Source organism: Dendropsophus ebraccatus, chromosome 3 (genome assembly GCF_027789765.1).
Source record: "Dendropsophus ebraccatus isolate aDenEbr1 chromosome 3, aDenEbr1.pat, whole genome shotgun sequence".
NCBI classification, from domain to species: Eukaryota; Metazoa; Chordata; class Amphibia; order Anura; family Hylidae; genus Dendropsophus; species Dendropsophus ebraccatus.
The window spans coordinates 114,226,513-114,248,986 of NC_091456.1; the positions used below are offsets into that span (position 1 = coordinate 114,226,513).

At 40.0% G+C, this 22,474-nt stretch overlaps 1 protein-coding gene across 1 annotated transcript in view; it reads right to left on the reverse strand.

Moving 5' to 3' along the window:
* The window catches only part of LOC138787292 (hepatocyte nuclear factor 6-like), a 104,343-nt gene extending 83,935 nt beyond the window's left edge, over positions 1–20,408 (reverse strand). The window contains exon 1 of the mRNA XM_069964520.1: positions 19,376–20,408. Coding sequence (XP_069820621.1) covers positions 19,376–20,408 — 1,033 coding nt within the window. The remainder of the gene's footprint in view (positions 1–19,375) is intronic.
* Positions 20,409–22,474: the final 2,066 nt, after the last annotated feature.

Consider the following 22,474-nt stretch of genomic DNA (forward strand, 5'->3'; position numbering starts at 1 on the left):
CCAGGAACTAGCTATCCTTATATAGAGGTGACTGGGACTAAACTCCTATTGGTGGGAACAGTGCAAAGAAAAGAGAGGGAAGAAGTACAGTTGGTAGACTAATGTGTAAGGTACCTGCACCTGTGATTGGTTAAACAGTGAACAGAGCAAAGAACATATTTAACCCTTAACCCTGAGGCACCTGTGATCTCAGAGTGCATATCTTTGGAAAATACAGTCCTGCACTTATAAGATGTAGTAATGCAATACAAGGGCCAAATCATCCCTCTACTACACTACCACATAGACTGTATCTACCTGAAAAACCAACAAAACCAATATCCCTGTCATAAAGTGCCCATATAGTGGTAGGTATTAGTATTATATAGGAGTTTTGCAGCCTGTATAGGTTATTAATGTTACAACCAGTGACTCACAGATGACGTCTTCTCTGATTGAAGGTGTTCTCTTCCCTTTTCCTCTCCATCTCACTCAGACGGCCATGATGACTTCTTCCAATTGCGACTTGTCTCTGCGAAGTATGGTGCCCCCATTAGTGTACCATACGATGATAATGTCCTCTCCAATAACGCCCCAACTGTACCCCTCATTTACTAATAATGCCACAATGGTTTGCCTCTTATGCACCAGTGTACTATTTGAAGTGTACTCCTGTACTCATTGTGCACCACACCCAGCCAGCAGGAAGATCTGACCCATTCACAAAGACTCTAGTCTATGTGAATGGGTCATTCGTAGACCCTAATGGAGCAAACTAGAGCTTTATTGGTGCATTTAAACTAAGAGATTTATCTGAGAGATTTTTTAAGCCAAAGCCAAGAATGGATTTGAGAAATCTCAGACTTTTCTTTATGACCTTTTCTCTGTTTACAGTCTGTTCCTGACCTTGTCTTCAAAAATCTGTCAGACAAATCTCTCTGTGTAAACCATACCTCCCAAGGTGTCCCTCTTTTGGAGGGACAGTCCCTACTTTGGACCCACGTCCCTCTGTCCCTCTTTGCCCCTTACATGTCCCTCTTTTCAACCTAGGAATTAGATTTGAATTAATTAACTTTTTATGTTGCTCTAGAAAGTGTCTGGTTTCTTACTGTATAATAGATGCAAACTTACATATTATTCCATCAGGTGGTACAAGTTGGATCCTATAAGTTGTTAAAATCAGATGAATCATGTGACATTATGGCCCCTTTCACACATGCAGTTAATATGGCCCCATACACACATCTGTAGGTGTTACAGATCCGTTTTGGGGCCATGATCCATGGCACAAAAAAAATATTAAGCCATTGTGTGTCCACGTCAGCCACTTGACAGTGGGCCCCTGCAAATGCGGACAGTTGCTGAACCACGTTCCTAATCCTGTCTGTGGTTGTAGGTCTGCAATTACAAACAGGGTTACTGATGTGTAGATGGGACCTAAGGATGCAGTCACTCATACAGGATCTTCTTTGAATTAAACAGTTTTGAAATTGCTGTAAAATGTTCCTGGAGTGAACCACAAGTGTCCCTCTTTGGCTGTTCAAAAAGTTGGGAGGTATGGTGTAAACGCACCCTTACTTCATGCTAAGTTATGTATCGTATGCAGATCAAATTCTTTTTAATGGGATCCATGTATCATATGTGCTGCCTCAGCAAGCAGGACATAATGCCCCCAAAACCCTTTTTTGTTTTGTTTTTTAATTTATAATTTAAGTAATAATTTAAGTAATTAAGTAATAATTTTATAAACGGTGTAGCTTCCTTGAACAGTATAGGACAGAGACTGAAAGGAGGTGCCAACCAGCCTAGCCCAATATTTACTTTTGCACAATGACGCCAAGTGACTTTGATGCCCACACATCTTTGGCTCCTCATACTACTACACACTGTATCCTCCGAATATAATACTGCCACACACTGTGCCCTCTGAACATAATACTATTGCATATTGCACTCTGTGAATATAATACTGCCACTCACTGTGCCCTCTGAACATAATACTTATATATAGTGCACTCTCTGAATATAATACTGCCACAATCTGTGCCCTTGGAATATTATACTGCCACAAACTGTGTCCTCTGAATATTATATTGCCAAACACTGTGCCCTCTGAACATGATGCAGTGCACCATTTGAGGCTATGTGCACGCACTATAAAATAGGAGAAACATACATTTGTATTTTTAATACAATATATAATATAATATCTTTAATATTTATTTGATGTATGGCATTTGTCTGCAGATTTCTGCTCTGCAAGTTGTCTACTAGTTGTCTTTCTCTATCTCTGCAGACTATGTGTCCCGAGGCACTCCCCCTTCCATCTCACTCCTCCCCCTTCAAAAATAAACGGCATTGCTGAGCTGGTAGTTCAGAGTAAATGACATTTTTGTCTGATAAGATATGCAAAGTTTCTTATATTCGCTTGGACTATTGATCTATGCAAAATTAGTTGAAATGACAGTACCTATTTATTTGAATGCACACTGTGCACGGCCTAAAATTTAAGGTTTTTTCCGGTAAATAAAAAAAAACTGTCTGTGTAATCATTCAATCAAACACAGGTAAACCTCAGCACTCCCTTTTATGAGCATGGGACACAGGGGTGATCGTTGTAGCGTCCTTCAGAAACAATGCTATCAGTGGTGCTCTCTCAACATAAAAGACAGTTTTGTCCAAGCATTTTTATACAAAGATAGATAGCAGAGACACTCACCGATTGTAGCAAAAAAAAAAAAAAAAAAAAAAAGAGTAACTTAATTCCATCAACTGGCAACACACAAGTAGCGGATGAGTAGTAGACAACAGCTATTTTGCATGTCAAAGCATGCTTTTAAACAGCGGATGCCTACTACTCATCCGCTACTCGTGTGTTGCCTCTGCTAACTACCTTTGAATGGAAAAAATGGAAAAAACTTATGCTAACCGATACTGACCCTGATTATAAATATAGTACATACTGTGACCTCTAAAAGTTTTTATATTCTGCACTGTGACCTCTAAAAAGACTTCTTCCTGCTCATGACACTGACATGTTCCTGTTCTCACTCTGGTATGGCCTTGCCTAACCAGGCCCAGCTTCTGTGGACTGATACAGGTGATATGATGACATAATTCCACAATCTGCATCTCAGAGGAGGCACAAAATCACAGGGCAAGGAAATAAAGGGGGAGATTGATCAAACATGGTGTAAAGTGAAACTGGCTCAGTTGCCCCTAGCAACCAATCAGATTCCACTTTTCATTCCTCAGAGACTCTTTGGAAAATGAAAAGTGGAATCTGATTGGTTGCAACTGATTGGTTGCATTAGGTGCAACTGAGCCAGTTTCACTTTACACCATGTTTGATAAATCTCCCCCTTGGTCTGTTTAATCAATTCTTCCCATGTCTTAATGAGAATTAAGGGGGATATTGATCTTCATTTTCCTCTTGTATCAATATTTATATTGAACAAAAAAAAATTGTGAAAAGATTATTTAATTGGCAAATATATTTGAATTGCAAAACAGGTCTAAACTAGAGATGAGCAAATTTACTGTAGGAATGAAGCAAATCGCTTCATTCCTATCTGAATTCTGCTCATCTGTACGAGGGCTATGAAGTCTGCGCCACTCCATGCTGCTCTGCTCCGTGCCACTCCTTCTCAGGTGCTGGAAAAAGATGGATCCAGTCCTGGGAAACTGGGAGACATTTCCCAGGACTGGATCCATGTTTTCCCAGCACCTGAGGAGCAGCAGAGAGCAGAGCACACTTCAGAGCCCGCAGACGGATGAGCAGAATGCAGATAGGAACAAAGCCATTCACTTCATTCCTACAGTAAATTCGCTCATCTCTAGTCTAAACATATGTTTAAGGCTATGTTCACACAGCGTAAGAGACCGGCCGGTCTCTGCAAAGATCATCCCGGCCGGTACTTAAGTATCAGCAAAGTATCAGCAATTTTCTGAAAAAAAGATTATGCGGCACAGTGTTCTGATAAAACAACATGCGGTGTGTTCACCCGTACAAAGTACGGCCGTTGTTGCTGATGGCAACAACAGCCGTACTTTTACATAGTGTGAACATAGCCTTATGCTTACACTATATTTACAGTTCCCTAAACTGGAGAAAAACTTTTCAGTACAATGCAGCATGTACAAACAGTATATCGGATGTTTGGATTTCCATTATACTACAAAGAAATTTTTTCTTACATACAGTCAAAATGACAGACCTTTTTATTGAATAGATGCAATGTGATGCCAAATAATGGCTATTATGTTATAACAATGACCATTATTCATTTAAAAACTGCCAATTGTAATAAAATAATGGCTATTATTTTGCTTTACATTGCAGATATCCAATAAAAACATCTGACATTTGATGGTGTGTGAACATAGCCTGCATGTGAAAAAAAAAGCAAAATGACATATGATGGGAATAAAGTCCCATTAAAGAGCCGGTAGTATCGAAGATGTGCTCTTAGGTGAATGTGCTTTCTGGAAATACACACATACATTAAACTTACCAAGGCAAATACTAGAAAACACTGTTCAAGGTTATAGAAAATGACTGGAACATGGGGAATGATGGAGGCTGAGGCCACTTTCACCAGTGTGATAGCTGTCTGATGGCTTTTGGCAACTGTGGAAGATCTTTTTTTTTCATTTAAAGGAGCGCTCCAGCTATTTAATTTTTTTATATAGTGCTTGGGCTGCATAGCAAAAATTAGATGTCATGCTCCCCTGATGTCCTCCTGCGGCATCTTCAGGTTCCCTCGCTGAACTGTGGCCACTACTGAGAGGGAATAGTGAGATGACAGCCCCCTCAGCCAATCACTGGCTGCGGCACTGTTCCACTTGAGTCAGTGATTGGCCAAGCGTTCAGAGAGGGAGCTGAAGATGCAGCAGAAGGAACCCCTGGAAGCGTGGTTAGGTAAGTATAAACTCTTTTTCATATTTAAAGGCAGTAATATATACAAAAATGTAAAGGGCAGGAAGACCCCTTTGACCCCAGAGGAACAATTGTATGGCTTACGAAAACCACCATTCTCGGGACCCTTATACATGGCCGCCAACTTTCTATGCCTTTAGGCATGAGCAATTGAGAGGCCGGGCTGCAAGAACAGTCGCCGTAATGTTTGTGTGGCAACTGAAATACATTGTTATTGGCTGCACAGCTCATATTTCGGGATATATACAAGCACTAACAATGATTTTACCAGCCACACAAAAGATAAAAGAGTGTTTGCTCGATGATTATAGGGTAAATAGGTGTTCCTAGGGCCTTTAGACAGTGTAGACTAAACATATAATAAATCCTGTATAGACCAAAATTATGTACCGTGGATACCTGTATACCACAAAGAAATTCTACAATAAAGGCACCACTTTGAAATATTCAAATCACAAATCCTTTATTAGACATATTCAAAAAATAACATGATTAAAAACATATAAATGTATTAGCAGAAATGCAGAAGTGGTATGGGTACACTACAGATCCCACCTGGACAAAACAATTATAGGGGAAGCACATAGGTATCAGAGGGGAGCATGAGAATAAATAAAAAGAGCAAGTGCTGCAAACATATCTCCTATAGTCTCCCTGACATAGAAATGCCACTCCTGAATCCGTCCCCCGTGGGGCAATCAGCTTCCAAAATAAGTGAACACAAAGCAAAGTGCCAGTGCAGCTAAGTATGTATATCTTGAAGTCCGATGGTCCGTGGACACCTTCCTTTCCCCAACGCACGTTTCGCGTACCTGAGCTTGATCAAGGTACAGTCTAAACAGTCTAAGAATGTTTCAGATTTATCAACATGGTAAACCTTACACTGCCTAGTCTAAAGGATGTATGACAGGGCTGGAATCGGATGTAAATGAGTCCCGATCTACTAGATCATCCATTTATTTATCTGATTGTATAAACTGCATGTTAATTATCTTTGATTATGCAGGAAATTGCTGTCTAGATGGATAGGAAGAAAAAAGAAAGAAAGGGAAGGTAAAAAATATGCTAATCGAGCATCTAGGGAGCAGAAAAGGTCCTACTTCTTCTGCTCTCCAACGCTCTTCTGGTCCCTTCTGTACATCTGTGCTGATAACTTCCCCAAATGAGAGAGGACGGGAGCACTCTTCGACGAAACCACAACAACATGCAATGTCCAACACAGCAACACCTGTAAGGGTCCGTTTACACAGAAAGATTTATCTGACAGATTTTGGAAGCCAAAGTCAGGAATGGATTTGGAAAGAGGATAGATCCCAGTCTTTCCTTTATGACCTGATCCCTGTTTATAGTCTGTTCCTGGTTTTGGCTTCAAAGATCTGTCAGATAAATCTGTCTGTGTAAACGCACCATAAGATTGGGCAATTATTGATCATTGTTCACAATAAGCTCCCACCCCCCTCTAGTCTGCGGAAGTATCAGTACAGATCAGGGCAGAGGGAGGAAGTTTAGTGCCGGAGAGCAGAAAAGGTAGGACCTTTTCTGCTTTCTAGTTAACCTATTTAAGGTACAAAGTATTTTGATTAACAAAATACTGTGTACACACAACAAAAACATAAAATGTTTATTAAGGAATCCACTAGCCATTAGCCATATTGGGCCATATCCTATGATTAAATGCATTAAAATCAGTTGTTAAATGCAACTATAAACAAATATATTCACAGTCAATACAAATAATCCTTTTGGGATTCAGTTCTTTACAAAGGACACAAGGTCATCCATTGATATTAGCAAAAAAGAGAGTTCATCTTCAGAAACAGAATTTTCTCTTTATAGTAAACACTATAGCATATATTGAACATACCATCCAAAGCTGGGATTGACTGTATACTTAAAAGAGAAACTAAGATTGTAAATAATATATTGGTAAATAAATTAAAATAGGATACTCTGTATTGAAGATATGAATAACATTTCTATAAACTGATGTATATTATGTGATATTTGGATTGTTTTGTTTATCAGCCTCTTATATGTGTTGTTTAATGGTAATAGTAATTTCTTTTTTTCTTCACATTTTATGCTGACTAGTTTTTTAATTTCTCTGACTCCAACTAGACTTTGTTCACACAGCTGATATTTAACTTTTTTTCCATTGCCTACAATAAAACACAGTATCGCTATGTTCCCACAACATCTTTTTATGTGAAAACAGACTATATATATATATATATATATATATATATATATATATATATATATATATGCCATTATTTTATATTTACAGCCATAAATAATAATTATGGGCAGTTAAGGGCAGTTCGAGGCATTTGAATACTGGTGGCTGAAGAAGTTGAATGCAGCTCTAGGGAGTCCTGGAAAACATAGATACAGCAATGGATATAATCATAGGCTATGTTCCGCAACATCTTTTTAGGCAAAATAACGTCAATTATTTTATAATGGCAGCCTAAAATAATAATTGTGTTGTTTTTTTTATTATTCTGTTGTTTGTTGTTTTTAGCAGATTTTTTTTTACCGTAAAGCAGCATTTGGCCATGAACACACGTTGTCTTTTTCTGGCAGTTTGATGGCCATCTTTCTGGACGACCGGCATTTAAATAACAGACAATAATTGAAAAATCAAGGAAGGCAGTCAAACGGCCAAAAATTAAAAGGCCAGTCAAACGGCCAAAAAAAGACATTGTGTGGTCGCAGCCATTACAGCTAAAAAATTTTACACAAGCTAATGCTTAAGCCTAAAGCTTAAGCCTTGTTAACACAAAGAAAAAAAATATATAGTTGTAAAATAGAAATAAAGCAATGTGTAAACAGGTAACAAAAATGGCTGTTTGTTGCAAAAGCAGGTCATAAATAATAAGCATGTTCATTATACAGTGTGTGCAATGATGGCCATTTTTTCTATTTACTTCGATGGAGTGCAGTATTAAATTGAAAACAGAAAGATATTTTACCCTCAAAGCTATATAGGGCTGCATTTTTCTTTTATTCCACGGCGTGTGAACATAGCCTAAAAGACTCCTGACTTTTCCCGGATTGAGTCTCATTTAGTAGTCTCTTTCAGTAGTTTAGTTGCTTTTATCCATAATCATCCCTTGCATTGATGAATGTCTGATGAAATGCCATGGACTCAGGTAATCTGTAAAATTTATTTACTTGGATGATTTGTTTATTAAGATAAAGGTATGTAAGCGGGATTTCATGCGTAGTAAAGATTTTCACGCTATTTTTACACACAGTCCAAAAACGGCCATTTTTATTGGGTGGCCGCAATGTAACAGCAAATAACAACCATTATTTTATAACAATAGCCGTTATTTGCTGTTATATGGCACCTAATAAAAACGTCCGTCATTTGGACGGTGTGTGTGTGTGTGTGTGTAAACTGGCACTGGCCTGGCACTGGCCTGACTAAATTCTGAGCATTCTCACTCTGAACATTCTCACAATCACAATACATCTAGTTTCACCAAAGTTGTCTTTGTGAGTGTCCAGAAGGCCTGTCCCAGCTGTATGGGGCTCTTATTGTACACCAATGGTAACATAATATGGATGTTGTTCTAAGCCCCTTTCACAGATGCTTCAATACCTAAAATACAATAGTATAGTCCCAGGATACTTAGTGGATACTTCCAATCTGAGTATTTTCCAGAAAGGTGTCCAATATGTTTAAAGGAACCATTGTATATAACTGTATTTAACTTGTGTACTTAACAATAATTAATATAACAGCAGGTTAAGGCTATGTTCACACAACGTCAAAAATGGGAAAAAAAACGTCCGATTTCACTATTTAAAAAACGTCCGTTTTTGCAGCAATTTAACTGACTTCAATGCAATTGCATTGAAGTCAATGGGAAGGCGGATGTCCTATGCACACAATGCACTGAAAAACGGATGTTTTTGCCGCGGACGTCAAAATAATGAACATGAACATTATTTTTGGACGTTTTTTACAAATAGTGGACGTTTTTTATTAGTTGTTCACACACAGTTCTTCTTTTGTCACCGTTCTTTCTCCGTTTTTACTATTAAAGAAGCAGTTCACTTTTTTTTTTGGGCCCCCCCGGTAACCTGTGGCATGTATACTTACAGAAGATGAAAGGTGTCCCGCGGCGTAGCTCCGGCCCCATCCCGTGGTGCTGTTCAAATCCGGCGCGCGCTCACTTCCGCTGGCGCTGTGACTCCTCTTCTCGGCCTTGTAATTTGAACGCCGGAAGTCACGCGCTTCCATAGAGAATGCATGGAAGCGAGTGACTTCCGGCGTATAATGACAGGACAGAGAAGAAGACTCACAGCAGCCGGCGGAAGTGAGCGCGCACCAGATTTGAACGGCACCACGGGATGGGACCGGAGCTACGCCGCGGGACACCAATCATCTTCTGTAAGTATACATGCCACAGGCTACCGGGGGGGCCCAAAAAAAATGAACTGCTTCTTTAAATTCAATGGATTTTTCAATTAAGCCACAACCAAAGGCCAATTAGTGACCCCAAACTAAAATAATGTGCAAACACCCATCATTGCAAGGGGATGCCAGGCTTCGAAAAACCTCCATTATTTTAGACTCAAAATAATGGACGTCATTTTAAATGGAGCTGAAAAAAACGTTGTGTGAACATAGCCTAAGGGAGAAGTCCGGTGAAATTTTTTATTAAATTATTGTTTTGCCCCCCAAAAGTTATACAAATTGCCACTATACACTTATTACGGGAAATGCTTATAAAGTGCTTTTTTCCCTGCACTTACTACTGCATCGAGGCTCCACTTCCTGGATAAAATGATGATTTTTTGCTGGAACATCCAGTCCTCTATGCTCTGCTGAGTGTGCCCTATTTCCGTTGGTGCCGGTTGTCTTTCTCTTAACCCTGCCCAAACTCAGTTCTATACTTCCACTCTGTTGCCCCCTACTCTTGAGCTTAATTAAAGGCCCTTTTACACGGGACGATTATCGCCAACAAATGTTCCTAGAAACGCTCATTTGGGCTGGTAATTTGGCTATATAAAAGTGCCAGCGTCCAGCCAATGAGCGGGAAAAATGCAGCTTGTCAGCTGATTGGATCTTTAGTGCGGCATTAAATATTAGCGTTATTGACCTCACATTTCTCTGTGTAAACAGGAGACGTGAGGCCAATAATAATTAACGTAAATGGCCACATGAACAACCAGTGTAAAGGCATTGCGAACAAGCGGCAATCTCGCTGATTGGTGCCCATTTGCAGCTGTGCTCGGCTGCAAATAGGGTAATTTGTACAGCTATGATGACTGCCTTTTGGTGTAATGTACAGTATACTTTTATTACGCCTGTGTGGTGTTGCGTAAGTCTGTTCTATTCCATCCGGCAAACAAATAGAAACCCTGATGGAAATCACCATAGCTGAGGCAAAAATTACAAAGAAAAGCCTGACACTTGCACTATTCTCCACTATGTGGCTTGTCACTGTTCATCTTAGGCCCTCAAGTCTACTCATTCTTTGAGAACTAAATAGACAGAGTCATGCTAAGTCATCTCACTGATCTCTCCCATTCTGGGTCAGTGCCCACACTGACTCAATGAAGAAAAATGATGAGATGCGTACCACTAAATGCTAGTACTCTCCCCAACACTTTAGTATCAGGCAGGGGCAGATTAACTTTACCATAGGCCCCGGGCTGTTCACCAAGCCTGTGCCCCCCCCCCCACCCCACTGTAACTATGGCAGCACTAGCGTGGTGTGCATAGTATGGGATAGATGATGTCATGATGCCTTGATCTGTGCAAAATTGCGGAAAAAAGCTGCAAATTTTTTTGCAAATCATGGTAGAAATGTAGCCAGGAGACAATACACCACTAAATATAAGTCTTTTTGGGTGGCCATGGGCCCCCCAGAAGCTCAGGGCCCTGAGGGCCTACCGCCTGAGAAGGACCTATTATAATCCACTACTGGTGTCAGGCTCTGTGGGTGCTGCCATGTACAGTGGTCCTCCAGCTATTGGTACTTTAAACACTGCATAGCAACAACATTAATTACTAAAAAAAATGCTTTTTACATAATGTGTGCGCTGAAATCCCTTTTTCTATAGACTTTTATTCAATTTAAAAAAAAAAACACCTTCGCTTTTTTTTCCGCTTAAAGCAAATGTACATCAGGTACATCGCTTTACGTTTTTTATATGAATAGACTGGCCCCAGTCTATTCCCAGGCACCGGCCCAGCCTGATGCACTGAAGGCGGGCCCGTCCACGCACAGTGTGACGATACCCCCTCCCTCTGTGACACAATTCCATTACAATCAATTAATCCACACACACACAATGTGAAGGGGTTTCATCACACTGAGGGCGAGCGCTGGTCTATTCATAAACTTCATGAACCTCATGAACATTCACTTTGAGGGAAATATAAGTATAAAAAATAACAGTGTATTTTTTTTTATTGAATAGAAGTCTATAGAAAAGGGATACTTTGTTTAAAAAGGTATTTTTTTTAGTAATCAATGTTGTTGCTATGCAGTGTTTGAAGTACCAATAGCTGGAGGGCCACTGTACATGGCAACACCACAAGACCTGATGGTACATTCACTTTAAAACAGGAAAACATCCAGTTCTATGCAAAGGTGAGAATATTAAAGTCATCCTCCCACACACACCAAATATTTTTATACTAAACTTCATCTTAAATGAATAGCCTGGTAAAAAAAAATTCTATTCTACTGGTTTCAGAAAGCTTTACATATTTGCAATTTACTTCTATTTAAAAAATCTCATTTTCCAGTACTTTTCAGATGCTGTATGTCCTGCAGGAGTGTTGTTTTTATTTCAGTCTGACACAGTGCTCTCTGCTGCCACCTCTGTCCATGACAGGAACTGTCCAGAGCAGCAGCAAATCCCTCTCGGCTCTGGACAGTTCCTGTCACTGACAGAGGTGGCAACAGAGAGCACTGTGTCAGACTGGAAAGAAAACACCACTTCCTGTAGGACATACAGCAGCTGGAAGACTTGATATTTTATATAGAAGTATTTTACACATTTGTATAACTGGTTTATTTGAAAACATTTTTTTCCTCTCTGGAGTACCACTTTAAGCAACTTGTTACACCTATAGAAGCAACAACCAAAACCACCTTGCAACCACAAACCACATTGTGATACCTTCCCTTGAGGCACGGTACCAATAATATTTGGCTCTTGTGAAAACACTCCAAGGCTACATTATACATACGTTAGACATACACATTTCTAATGAATGTGCATCCAATCAAACCAATATCAATCTACATTCCAGTGTATAAGCGTGATTGTTCTGATTAAAATCTGCCTCATATGCCAGAAAAAAAAAATTATAAAAAATCTTTGTCTGCCAATCATCACCAATATAAACGTAGCATATAAACAGCTTCTAAAAGAATTTTGAATTGGTTGCCGCCACACTATTTGCATATGAAAATAAATAGCCATTGGCCATAGATGCACTGATAATCATTACTGATCCGACCGATTTTCAGATCATTAACAATAACTGCTTTGTCTACTGAAGCAAAACCAATCTATTCTTACTGAACTATTGGTCACTAGATTGACTGTTTCTGCTTAGAAACCTTTATGGTAAAGACAAGTAGCAGCCACTGTCCACCCTAGGTGGGGCTACAATATGGCCAGCAGTAAAAGCTGGCATGCTGTTTTATGGCATTGTTTTTATTACATGCACTTTTTTGTAGTTTACTGCTGTTTATCATATTCTTGGTGACCACATGGCAGGCTCCAAGACTGACACTTATTCTACCATAAGACTAATACAGCAGCGACATGAACGCTAAACATAATAATCTGAAATTGGCCAAAGCAGTCATAAGAACTGTATCTATATTGCAAAAGAGCTGTTTTATGTTTTTCCTTTCTAGAACACCATCGGGTATATGAAGAAGTATTGTTGATGTAATCGATACATTGATGCCACTTGATCTGGAAATATAGCTGTATCGTGGATATGTATCCCATAGAATGTCACTGAGCTGTTTGACTGAGACAAATTTGAATAATAATTGGTAGGTGGTACAAAAGCCTTTGCTTTCTGAATGTGTTCTTTTATTCAAAAAGACTTATAGATCATATCTTATAATATAATTGCATTATCATACAAAAAATGCATGGATGAAAGTGTATGAAACTCTGTAACAAGGCCCCACAAATATCATGTCTTCTTTTAATAGTTGTATTCTTTTAAATGGAAAATGGCATTTAGTGCCACTGAGGCCCATGTGTGGCTACTAACGGTCCACCACCTGTGGCAACTCTATACACACATACAAATGATTTTTTATGGAAAAAAATTTGAATATCTTCAAGTGTACCTGTTCCAGCAGCCCACTTCCAGATCATTAGATCCAATGGGGGTCAGGCGCATTGCGTGTCTGTATCCATGGAGACCTTAACTTCCAGATTAATAGAAGATCACAGAAGCAGGCTGTCGTGAGTGGTACACTTTGAGGCCGGGTTCACACAATGTATGACCAGTAACGGCTGGATAACCTTTATTTCTTTTGAATTGGAATGTGGGAACATTCGGGTGTGCCCGCATTCTAATTAACCATTGCAGACAATGTAAGGTGCGGCCAGAGATGCATTTTACATTGTCTGGACTGTTAACATTGTGCAGCCACTATTCAATTAATAGTGGCTGCACAAAATTGACATATCAATTTTGAATGCGGCCGCATGAAATCCCGGCCGTAGTGTATACTGTGTGTATATACTCTGGCCGGACTTCTATAGAAAACAATGTTATTTGATTTTTCACTAAATAGCATCTGTTGTTGAAATCCTGCAGCAACGGCCATTAGTTAGTGAAAAAATATATTGTGTGAACTTGGCCTTAGGCTATATTCCCACCATATACTGTAAAACAACGACCGCAGTTAATGTTTATCATTAATTCCAGCCGTTGTTAGTACTTGTAGTGGGAACATAGCCTTATGCTTAGTTTACATACTACATTGTAGTTGCATTTTTTCTTCTTAAAAAAAAAAAACTGATCCAAGCTAATGCTGCACCCGATGAAAGAAATGCATCTGTTGTCATCAGGCTTTTTCACAATTTCAAGAACAAAAGTTTCAGAGCTACAAAATGTTGCAAATGTGTTTCCTATCTGGGGTCTGGACCAGTATGGTGTCTCCACTGAAGCTGGACACCAATCTCTTTGAAAACAATGGGATCAGTCCTAGCATCAGTTTCAATCTGGTATTTCACTACCAAGCCCGAGAGAGATAGTGAACCAGCAGGCCATACAGGAGGATGCCCATCCAGCCAGAAGTATTACATTCTAAAGTAGAGTAGTTATGATTGATTGATTGATTGATTGATTGATTGATTGATAGACAGACAGACTGTGGATTAATACACAACCTCTATGTTTCAATCCCTCTTCCTTTACAAGAAATCATCAGGTGCCCAGATTATACATAGACAAGAGTAATGTGTGCACAGTACAGTGCTGGGGATGTGTACATGTACATACTTGTTACACCTGTACTGTCATATTGGTGCCTGCATGTGTGCTAGGAGACTCCTGTCAGCCTCATCTTTGCTCCAGGAAGAAAAATGACACAGTCACCTTATAACAAGTAAAAGCGTTTAGATAGAAATGTACTCTGGCATATTAAGGAGAATGGGGAATCATTGCAATCAATAATGTATACATATAGGTTTGCTGGATTTATTGTGACACTCACTCAGGATGAAGGACCAGCCAAATCCCAAACCGGCCGATCTGTAATACTAGCCTAGGAGTCTTATTGTACAGTGGTGTAACACAAGAAAGTGCCATGTATTATATAGTATTACTAGCTGAAGCCATATTGTATTATATTAGGTCTAGAATACACTGAATATCATCTTGCTTTTATACACAACATATAGAAAAAAACGATAATATAACCTACTACTCATGTACATTTATTACGTGTTTATATTATGTGTGTAATATATATATATATATATATATATATATATATATATATATATATATATATATATATATAATTTTTTTAACTTGCTATCTAAACAATATTTGTAGAAGGCACAGATTAAATCGATTTCCCTGACTGTGATGAATTAGGGATAGTAATTCGAATTTATTGATCCACTTCTTGCATGCTTCTTCCACCCCAAACCAATTCCTCTCTCCATATAATTACCAGTTTAAATGTAATCAGCGAATTGGATATGCAAGGGAGTATGCAGATGTCCTCTATTCCTTCTCAGGAGAGCCCCTCGCAGACATCCAGCAACAAATACATATACACAAATACACGGAGCATATAGACAGACAGACAGATAGATCGATAGATCATACATCAATAGAAAGACGGATAGACCGGTGGACAGACAGACAGATATAGAAGAGAACCTTAGATTGTCCGTACATTGTTAGCACTCGCAGCAATACAGAATCCTGCAACAGATGTCTGGCTGGGAAATCTCCCGGCTGTGGATAGCAGGGCAGGCAATCTCCAACATGCATGGTTAATTATTAATCTGCGGTTTATACCTTTGTTTTCCCGAAGCATTGATTAATATATTAGCATGGAATATTAAATGTACCTAGGAAAAGGGTGGTCAATTCATTAAGGTTTGTGGCAGCAACCCCAGAACACACCCCAGACAATTCACACAATTATTTGTAGGGTAAAGGCTATTATATTTACTGAAATGGTGCACTATACGTAGTGTGTGTGTGTGTGTGTGTGTGTGTGTGTGTGTGTGTGTGTGTGTAATTTCATAAATTAAATTACTTACATTTTATTTTGGGTTGTACTATCTGTGCGTGTGTGTCTGTGTAATTTTGCTTATAAAAAAAAAGGTTACATGCGGTACAATATAGTGTAGATGTATTGTGGTGTATACATCATATTATGAGGTGTATGTTTTTATATATATATATATATATATATATATATATATATATATATATATATATATATATATATATATTCTTTTTATTTCTTTTATAACATACACGTGTTGATATGATACAGGATATTACATGACCGACTAAACAGTGTCAATCTATCTGCAAATAATGGACAATCGCCTTAGTGGTCTCCAGGTGATTATTTTTATATTAGTGAGCAAGATATAAAACTGAAACTGCTCAATTAGATTGAACAAGAAAGGTACTTAAAGAGCCAATTGTGGCAGTGTTTAAATCTTTATTTACCAGAACCTTGTAAAGCCAGAACAATTTGCATTCTATTAACTGCTTTTCAATAGGGCATTGACTGGAACTAAAGGATGCCACTATCCTGCCCTAATTGCAGCCATCTGAATTACACTACAGGCATATGAATCCTCAGTCCAGCATTGCCTCCATCTGAAGGCTGGAAGGAGACAGCCCGCCTGTTGTCAGCTGGAGAGCCACAAGCGGCTGTAGGCTGGCACCGGCAGCTAATAGGCAGACTGGCTTGGGACAGGTACAGGGAAGTCACAAGTGCCCAGACTTCATCCCACTTGCATCTCCTGCCCCCATTATTCTGCTGTAATACATCTACTGGTCACACCAATCAGTTCCTTCAAAATCCACGCAAAAAAACTAAAGCTTTAAGTATGTCTGATGAGAAAATTGTGTCCAGAATGTTTGTATAGTTTCATTTTATCAGGGTTATTGCAATTATTTGGAATAATGGCAAACGAGGCAATGTCTGTATAGGAAGGCATAGAAACACTACCATAGGGATATCAATATAATACAATAAATAATAATTCCTGGGGAGCAGAGGGATGGATAGATAGATAGATAGATAGATAGATAGATAGATAGATAGATAGATAGATAGATAGATAATAAATAAATAGATAGATAATAAATAAATAGATAGGAGATAGATAGATAGATAGATAGATAGATAGATAGATAGATAGATAGATAGATAGATAGATAGGAGATAGATAGATCAGCATTGTGACTGGTGTGATGAGAGTCGGTCGGACAGAAGGGTAAATCCCTGGGGGTTTTATCCGTGTGCTATAGATAATTGATTGGATCTGCCATTTGTGAGATGAAGAGGCCTAGCATGGATCGATAGGCCGGGGAGCAGCTGAGAGAGGATCTAGAAGCAAGATTCTGTATTCTTGGTCCCTCACTTTTGTATTTCCCTGTGTATATAGGAAATAGGTAGTCAAGGCCAAATGCTAGGTTTACACTAATGATCCATTGGCACTGATCTACTGGAAGTTTTCTTCCTCAGGAGTTGTGTCCATAACTATCGCAAAATATTGACCAAGTTCAATCCATATGTCTTATACTAATATTAATGATGATGATGATTCTGTGTATACAGAAGAAGTATTTACAGCAGTCAGCAAATCCCTGCCTATAGTTTACTATCACTTATATGGACGTTTTGTCCGATTTTCAGACGTCTGAATCAAGACTTCACTTTGAAGGGCTTTTCTTCACTATCTGTTCCAGCTGCTCTGTCATTTCTAGATGATTTCCTGATTCTAAATGGAATATTTGTATTTTAAAATTACAGGTCTGCAAGAACTATTATTAGTAAACAGCCATTATATTGCCTACACAATCCTCTATATATAGAAATGAACAAGAACAATAATAATAATAATAATTATTATTATTATTATTATTATTATTATTATTATTATTATTATACTTCCGTTATTTTAGAGTGGTCCTGAAAATAAAAAAGGCAAGTGCCATAAGGCAGAATGGTCCCTGAGACAGGTAACTATGTGAGGAGCAGGGCTATGTGACTGACAGAGCTATGTGACGGACAGGGATATGTGACAGACAGAGCTATGTGACGGACAGGGATATGTGACAGACAGAGCTATGTGACGGACAGGGATATGTGACAGACAGGGATATGTGACGGACAGGGATATGTGACGGACAGGGATATGTGACGAGCAGGGCTATGTGAGGCACAGGGCTATGTGGAAGAAAGGGCTATGTGACGGACAGGGCTTTGTGACGGACAGGACTATGTGACGGACAGGACTATGTGACGGACAGGACTATGTGACGGACAGGGATATGTGACGAGCAGGGCTATGTGAGGCACAGGGCTATGTGGAAGAAAGGGCTATGTGACGGACAGAGCTATGTGACGGACAGAGCTATGTGACGGACAGGGCTATGTAACGGACAGGGCTATGTGACGGACAGAGCTATGTGACGGACAGAGCTATGTGACGGACAGGGCTATGTGACGGACAGGGCTATGTGACGGACAGAGCTATGTGACGGACAGAGCTATGTCACGGACAGGGCTATGTGACGGACAGGGCTATGTGACGGACAGAGCTATGTGACGGACAGAGCTATGTCACGGACAGGGCTATGTGACGGACAGGGCTATGTGACGGACAGAGCTATGTGACGGACAGGGCTATGTGACGGACAGGGCTATGTGACGGACGTGGCTATGTGTAGAGCCGGGCTATGTGGTAGGAGCTAGGCAGCTTCCAGGCCCATTTGGCCTTCTTGGAGAAAGTAAAAACTAGAATTATGCCTATGTTCTGTGAGCTGTTATGGGTATTATATCAATAAACCATACTAGATGATCTTGCTGTTTCCAACACAACAAACAGAATGAGAAAGTAAACAAGAGGTTAAGGTGAAAAGATTTTCCAACCTATAGGCATTGAAGCTGTGTGTCAAGGTGGAACATAACAAAGTTTGCAATCTGCAAGATCAGTGCAGGTTGCAGAGTAGTTCCTCCAGAATAATGTTCCCCTTTAAGTCATCGTAGTTGCTATCATTTCCCATGAATACGGTTCAGTTTACAAGGTCGTAGAATTGTAGCATTATAAGATTTGAGTAAGGTTAGCAGAGAATAAAGATGATGCATATACACCCTCCTAGACCCTCATAAACACCATCTTTCTAGATATATCTGAAAATAGGAGTAATAATAGCCTTCAATATTTTTATGCAGATTTGTTTTCCAAATGTTCAGTCCTATTCCCACATAGCACATGAAATGGTCTGACCTACTAGAAATCGGTCCCGGGTCTGTATAGAATAGAATAGAGTAGCCTCCAACGTTGCACTGGACTCAGTCGAGTTGAAGGATGGCACATAGTAGCCGTTTGCATCTTTGTGTAACACGTGGAGTTAGGATATTACGGCTATTGACATGATATGGATATTTTAGTGGAATACCCCTAAGTATTATTTGTATCCAAAGGTATTTGACCTCTCTGTTTATGTAGAATATCACTTTTAGAGTCACAAAGTCTTCCTGCTATTTTGGGGAGCTGTAATGAATCTGTCTGACTGGGAAATTGAATGTTTATTCCTTATGTTATATTCCTTATGTTTCTTAGCTTATTATTATTATTATTATTATCATCATATATACCAATTCATTGGTTGATGTGAGCAGAAGGTTCTCCATACAATATGTGTATGCTGTGTACTATAGGGAGCAGACTTACCTGCCAGCCTGAGGGCAGACATCCTCTGGAACTCGGGTTCCTGCAACCACTTCCACATTCTCCGGAAAGTCTCCCGCCCCGACTTCAGCTTACTCCAAGGCTTTGGGTTCCTCAGGAGATCAGAAAGGGTTCCCTGGGACCTGCACAAGATCCTTTGGGCAAAAATGGCTTGTGGTATACTGTATCTCTTCAGTTCGGCCGTGATCCTCTGAGCAACCTCTTTAGTGTTAATCTCTTCCACTTGCCCATTGGCACCAGCCTGGGCAGCAGAAGTGGATGCCTGCCTGTCCCTGTCGCTGATTATTGAGCCACTGGACGATGAGTGATGGTGACCATGAGGATGCATGCCATTCAGAGGGGGCATCATGCCACTTCCCGGAGCACCTAAGCTTCTTGTAAGATGCTCCTCGCTCCTCGACAACATGGCAGCGTGAGATTCAAATCCATTTGGTGTCAACATTTTATCATTGGCTAAGTGGCCTGCAGGACCATAGGGGCCCAGTGACTGTTGTGAGTTGTGTAAAGTGCCTAGGCCATTGGATAGGGGAGACAGCGGCTGGCCCATGGTGGCCATGTCCTTTGGGTAGTGACTGTAGATATTGCCCATAGATGTTAAGGCCCTCTCGTCCCTCATCAGAGTAAAACTTCCACTGACGTTCCCTGCCAACCTCTGGTGGTGGTGATGGTGATGGTGGTGGTGGTGATGCGGGTGGTGAAACTTGTCAGATACCGTAGAGATGGGGGGTAGGTGTTGGAGGGGGGTTAGGGTCGTGTAGGTGCTGCTTAGGCTCATTCCAGATGGGGATTCACAAGACATGTTCATAGCAGGATGCAGTGGGCCAGATAGGCTATGCTCGCCTCTGTACTCCCCCCCGTCCAGTATGGAAGCCATGCTTGTCACCATAGCAGGTCGGCCGTGAGAAACCAGGTTCCTGTGGGAAGCTTGTCTGCCGTGTGTGGAGCTCATGAGCTCTCCAGCTTGGGAATGGGATACACTGTGAATGTTCCCCAAATTCTCCATTGTAAGTTCCATCTTGCTTGCAGGTTTATTCTACGTGCCCCCTCCTCCTCCTTTCCTTTCTTCTCCTTTTGCTTTCCAAGCTAATTCAGATTCAAAGCTTTGCCATCGATTAGCTTCTCCTTTGCAGTCAATCCTGCATGACTTGATGAGCTCTCCCTGCTCCACTCCCCCCTCCTTTGCTGGGATACAATCGCTGGGTGATTGCTGGCTAGAGGTCTCCTCTCCTCCAGTGATGCTTGCTGCTTCTGGCTTTGTGGTGTGTCTAGAGCTGAAAAGCTGCAGATAATATTGGAGCTCAGACCTCCTGCCAGCCTCAGTCTCACAGCCAGCACTGCCTGACGTCAGCATCCCTCTGCCCATCGATAAGTACCTGTCATTGCTGCACTCCTGCTCCTCAGCACACTCCACAGCGAGCTGCAACTGGGCACCTCCACCGCCACCACACAGCCTGCCACACATATATGCCTTACCACCTGGTGTACATAGATTCACTACTGGCTCTAACTAATAATAACATGGAAATGTTATAGAGAGAGAGAGAGAGAGAGAGAGAGAGAGAGAGAGAGAGAGAGAGAGAGAGAGAGAGAGAGAGAGAGAGAGAGAGAGAGAGAGAGAGAGAGAGATTTTATTAACGAGACTCGCTTACAATTGGACAGTGACTATCACAGGCGGTGCATAAATCTGGACCACAATTTATACATTACCTATGAATTATGAAATATAGCAGACGCAGAGATGCTAGAATGATTGATAGATAGATAGATAGATAGATAGATAGATACTGATTGATTGATTGATTGATTGATAAATGATAGATATGCTGCGTTTACACAGACAGATTTATCTGACAGATTTTGGAAGCCAAAGCCAGGAATGGATTTGAAAAGAGGAAAGATCCCAGTCTTTCCTTTATGACCTGATCCCTGTTTATAGTCTGTTCCTGGTTTGGGCTTCAAAGATCTGTCAGATAAATCTGTCTGTGTAAACGCAGCAATAGACAGATAGATAGATACTGATTGATTGATAAATGATAGATAGATAGATAGATAGATAGATGATAGGAGATAGATAGATAGATAGGAGATAGATAGATAGATAGATAGATACTGATTGATTAATGATAGATAGATAGATAGATAGATAGATAGATAGGAGATAGGGTGCATTTACACAGAAAGATTTATCTGACAGATTTTGGAAGCCAAAGCCAGGAACGGATTTGAAAAGAGGAGAATTCCCAGTCTTTCCGTTATGACCTGATCCCTGTTTATAGTCTGTGCCTGGTTTTGGCTTCAAAGATCTGTCAGATAAATCTGTCTGTGTAAACGCACCAATAGATAGATAGATAGATAGATAGATAGATAGATAGATAGATAGATAGATACTGATTGATTAATGATAGATAGATAGATAGATAGATAGATACTGATTGATTGATAAATGATAGGGTCCATTTACACAGAAAGATTATCTGACAGATTATCTGCGAAAGATTTGAAGCCAAATCCAGGAATGGATTTGAAAAGAGGAGATATCTCAGGCTTTCTTTTATGACCTGATCTCTGTTTATAGTCTGTTCCTGGCTTTGGCTTCAAATCTTTGGCAGATAATCTGTCAGATAATCTTTCTGTGTAAATGGACCCATAGATAGATTACAATAAGAGTCAAGTAGCACTAATTCTATAACAGTGGGACATACTATGGAAGTACAGGCCCTTGGGCTTCCTATGGAGGTGGAGGTGAAGGCGAAGGCTGTCCTCAAGCATGTATTCAGTCCAAAAAGTAATATATGTTTCGTATGTAGATGTAGGTAAATGAAAATGTACAGGGGTAGTGGGTAATGGGAAGTGTAAAGGAAAAAAAACAGTGAAGGAAGCATTTGTGTAGCCAATGCCCCTATCTGTTCTGTAGTTATTATTTTATAGATATTTTACACATTTATATGTCGACATAAACAAAGACGACAATGAAAACAACCACAATGAAACTTCCTGGGCTGAGATAGAGTAAAGTGGATGTCCCTATTTCTGACCAGTTGTTTGATAGATGAGCTGTATTTTCCCCATAGGCAATAATGT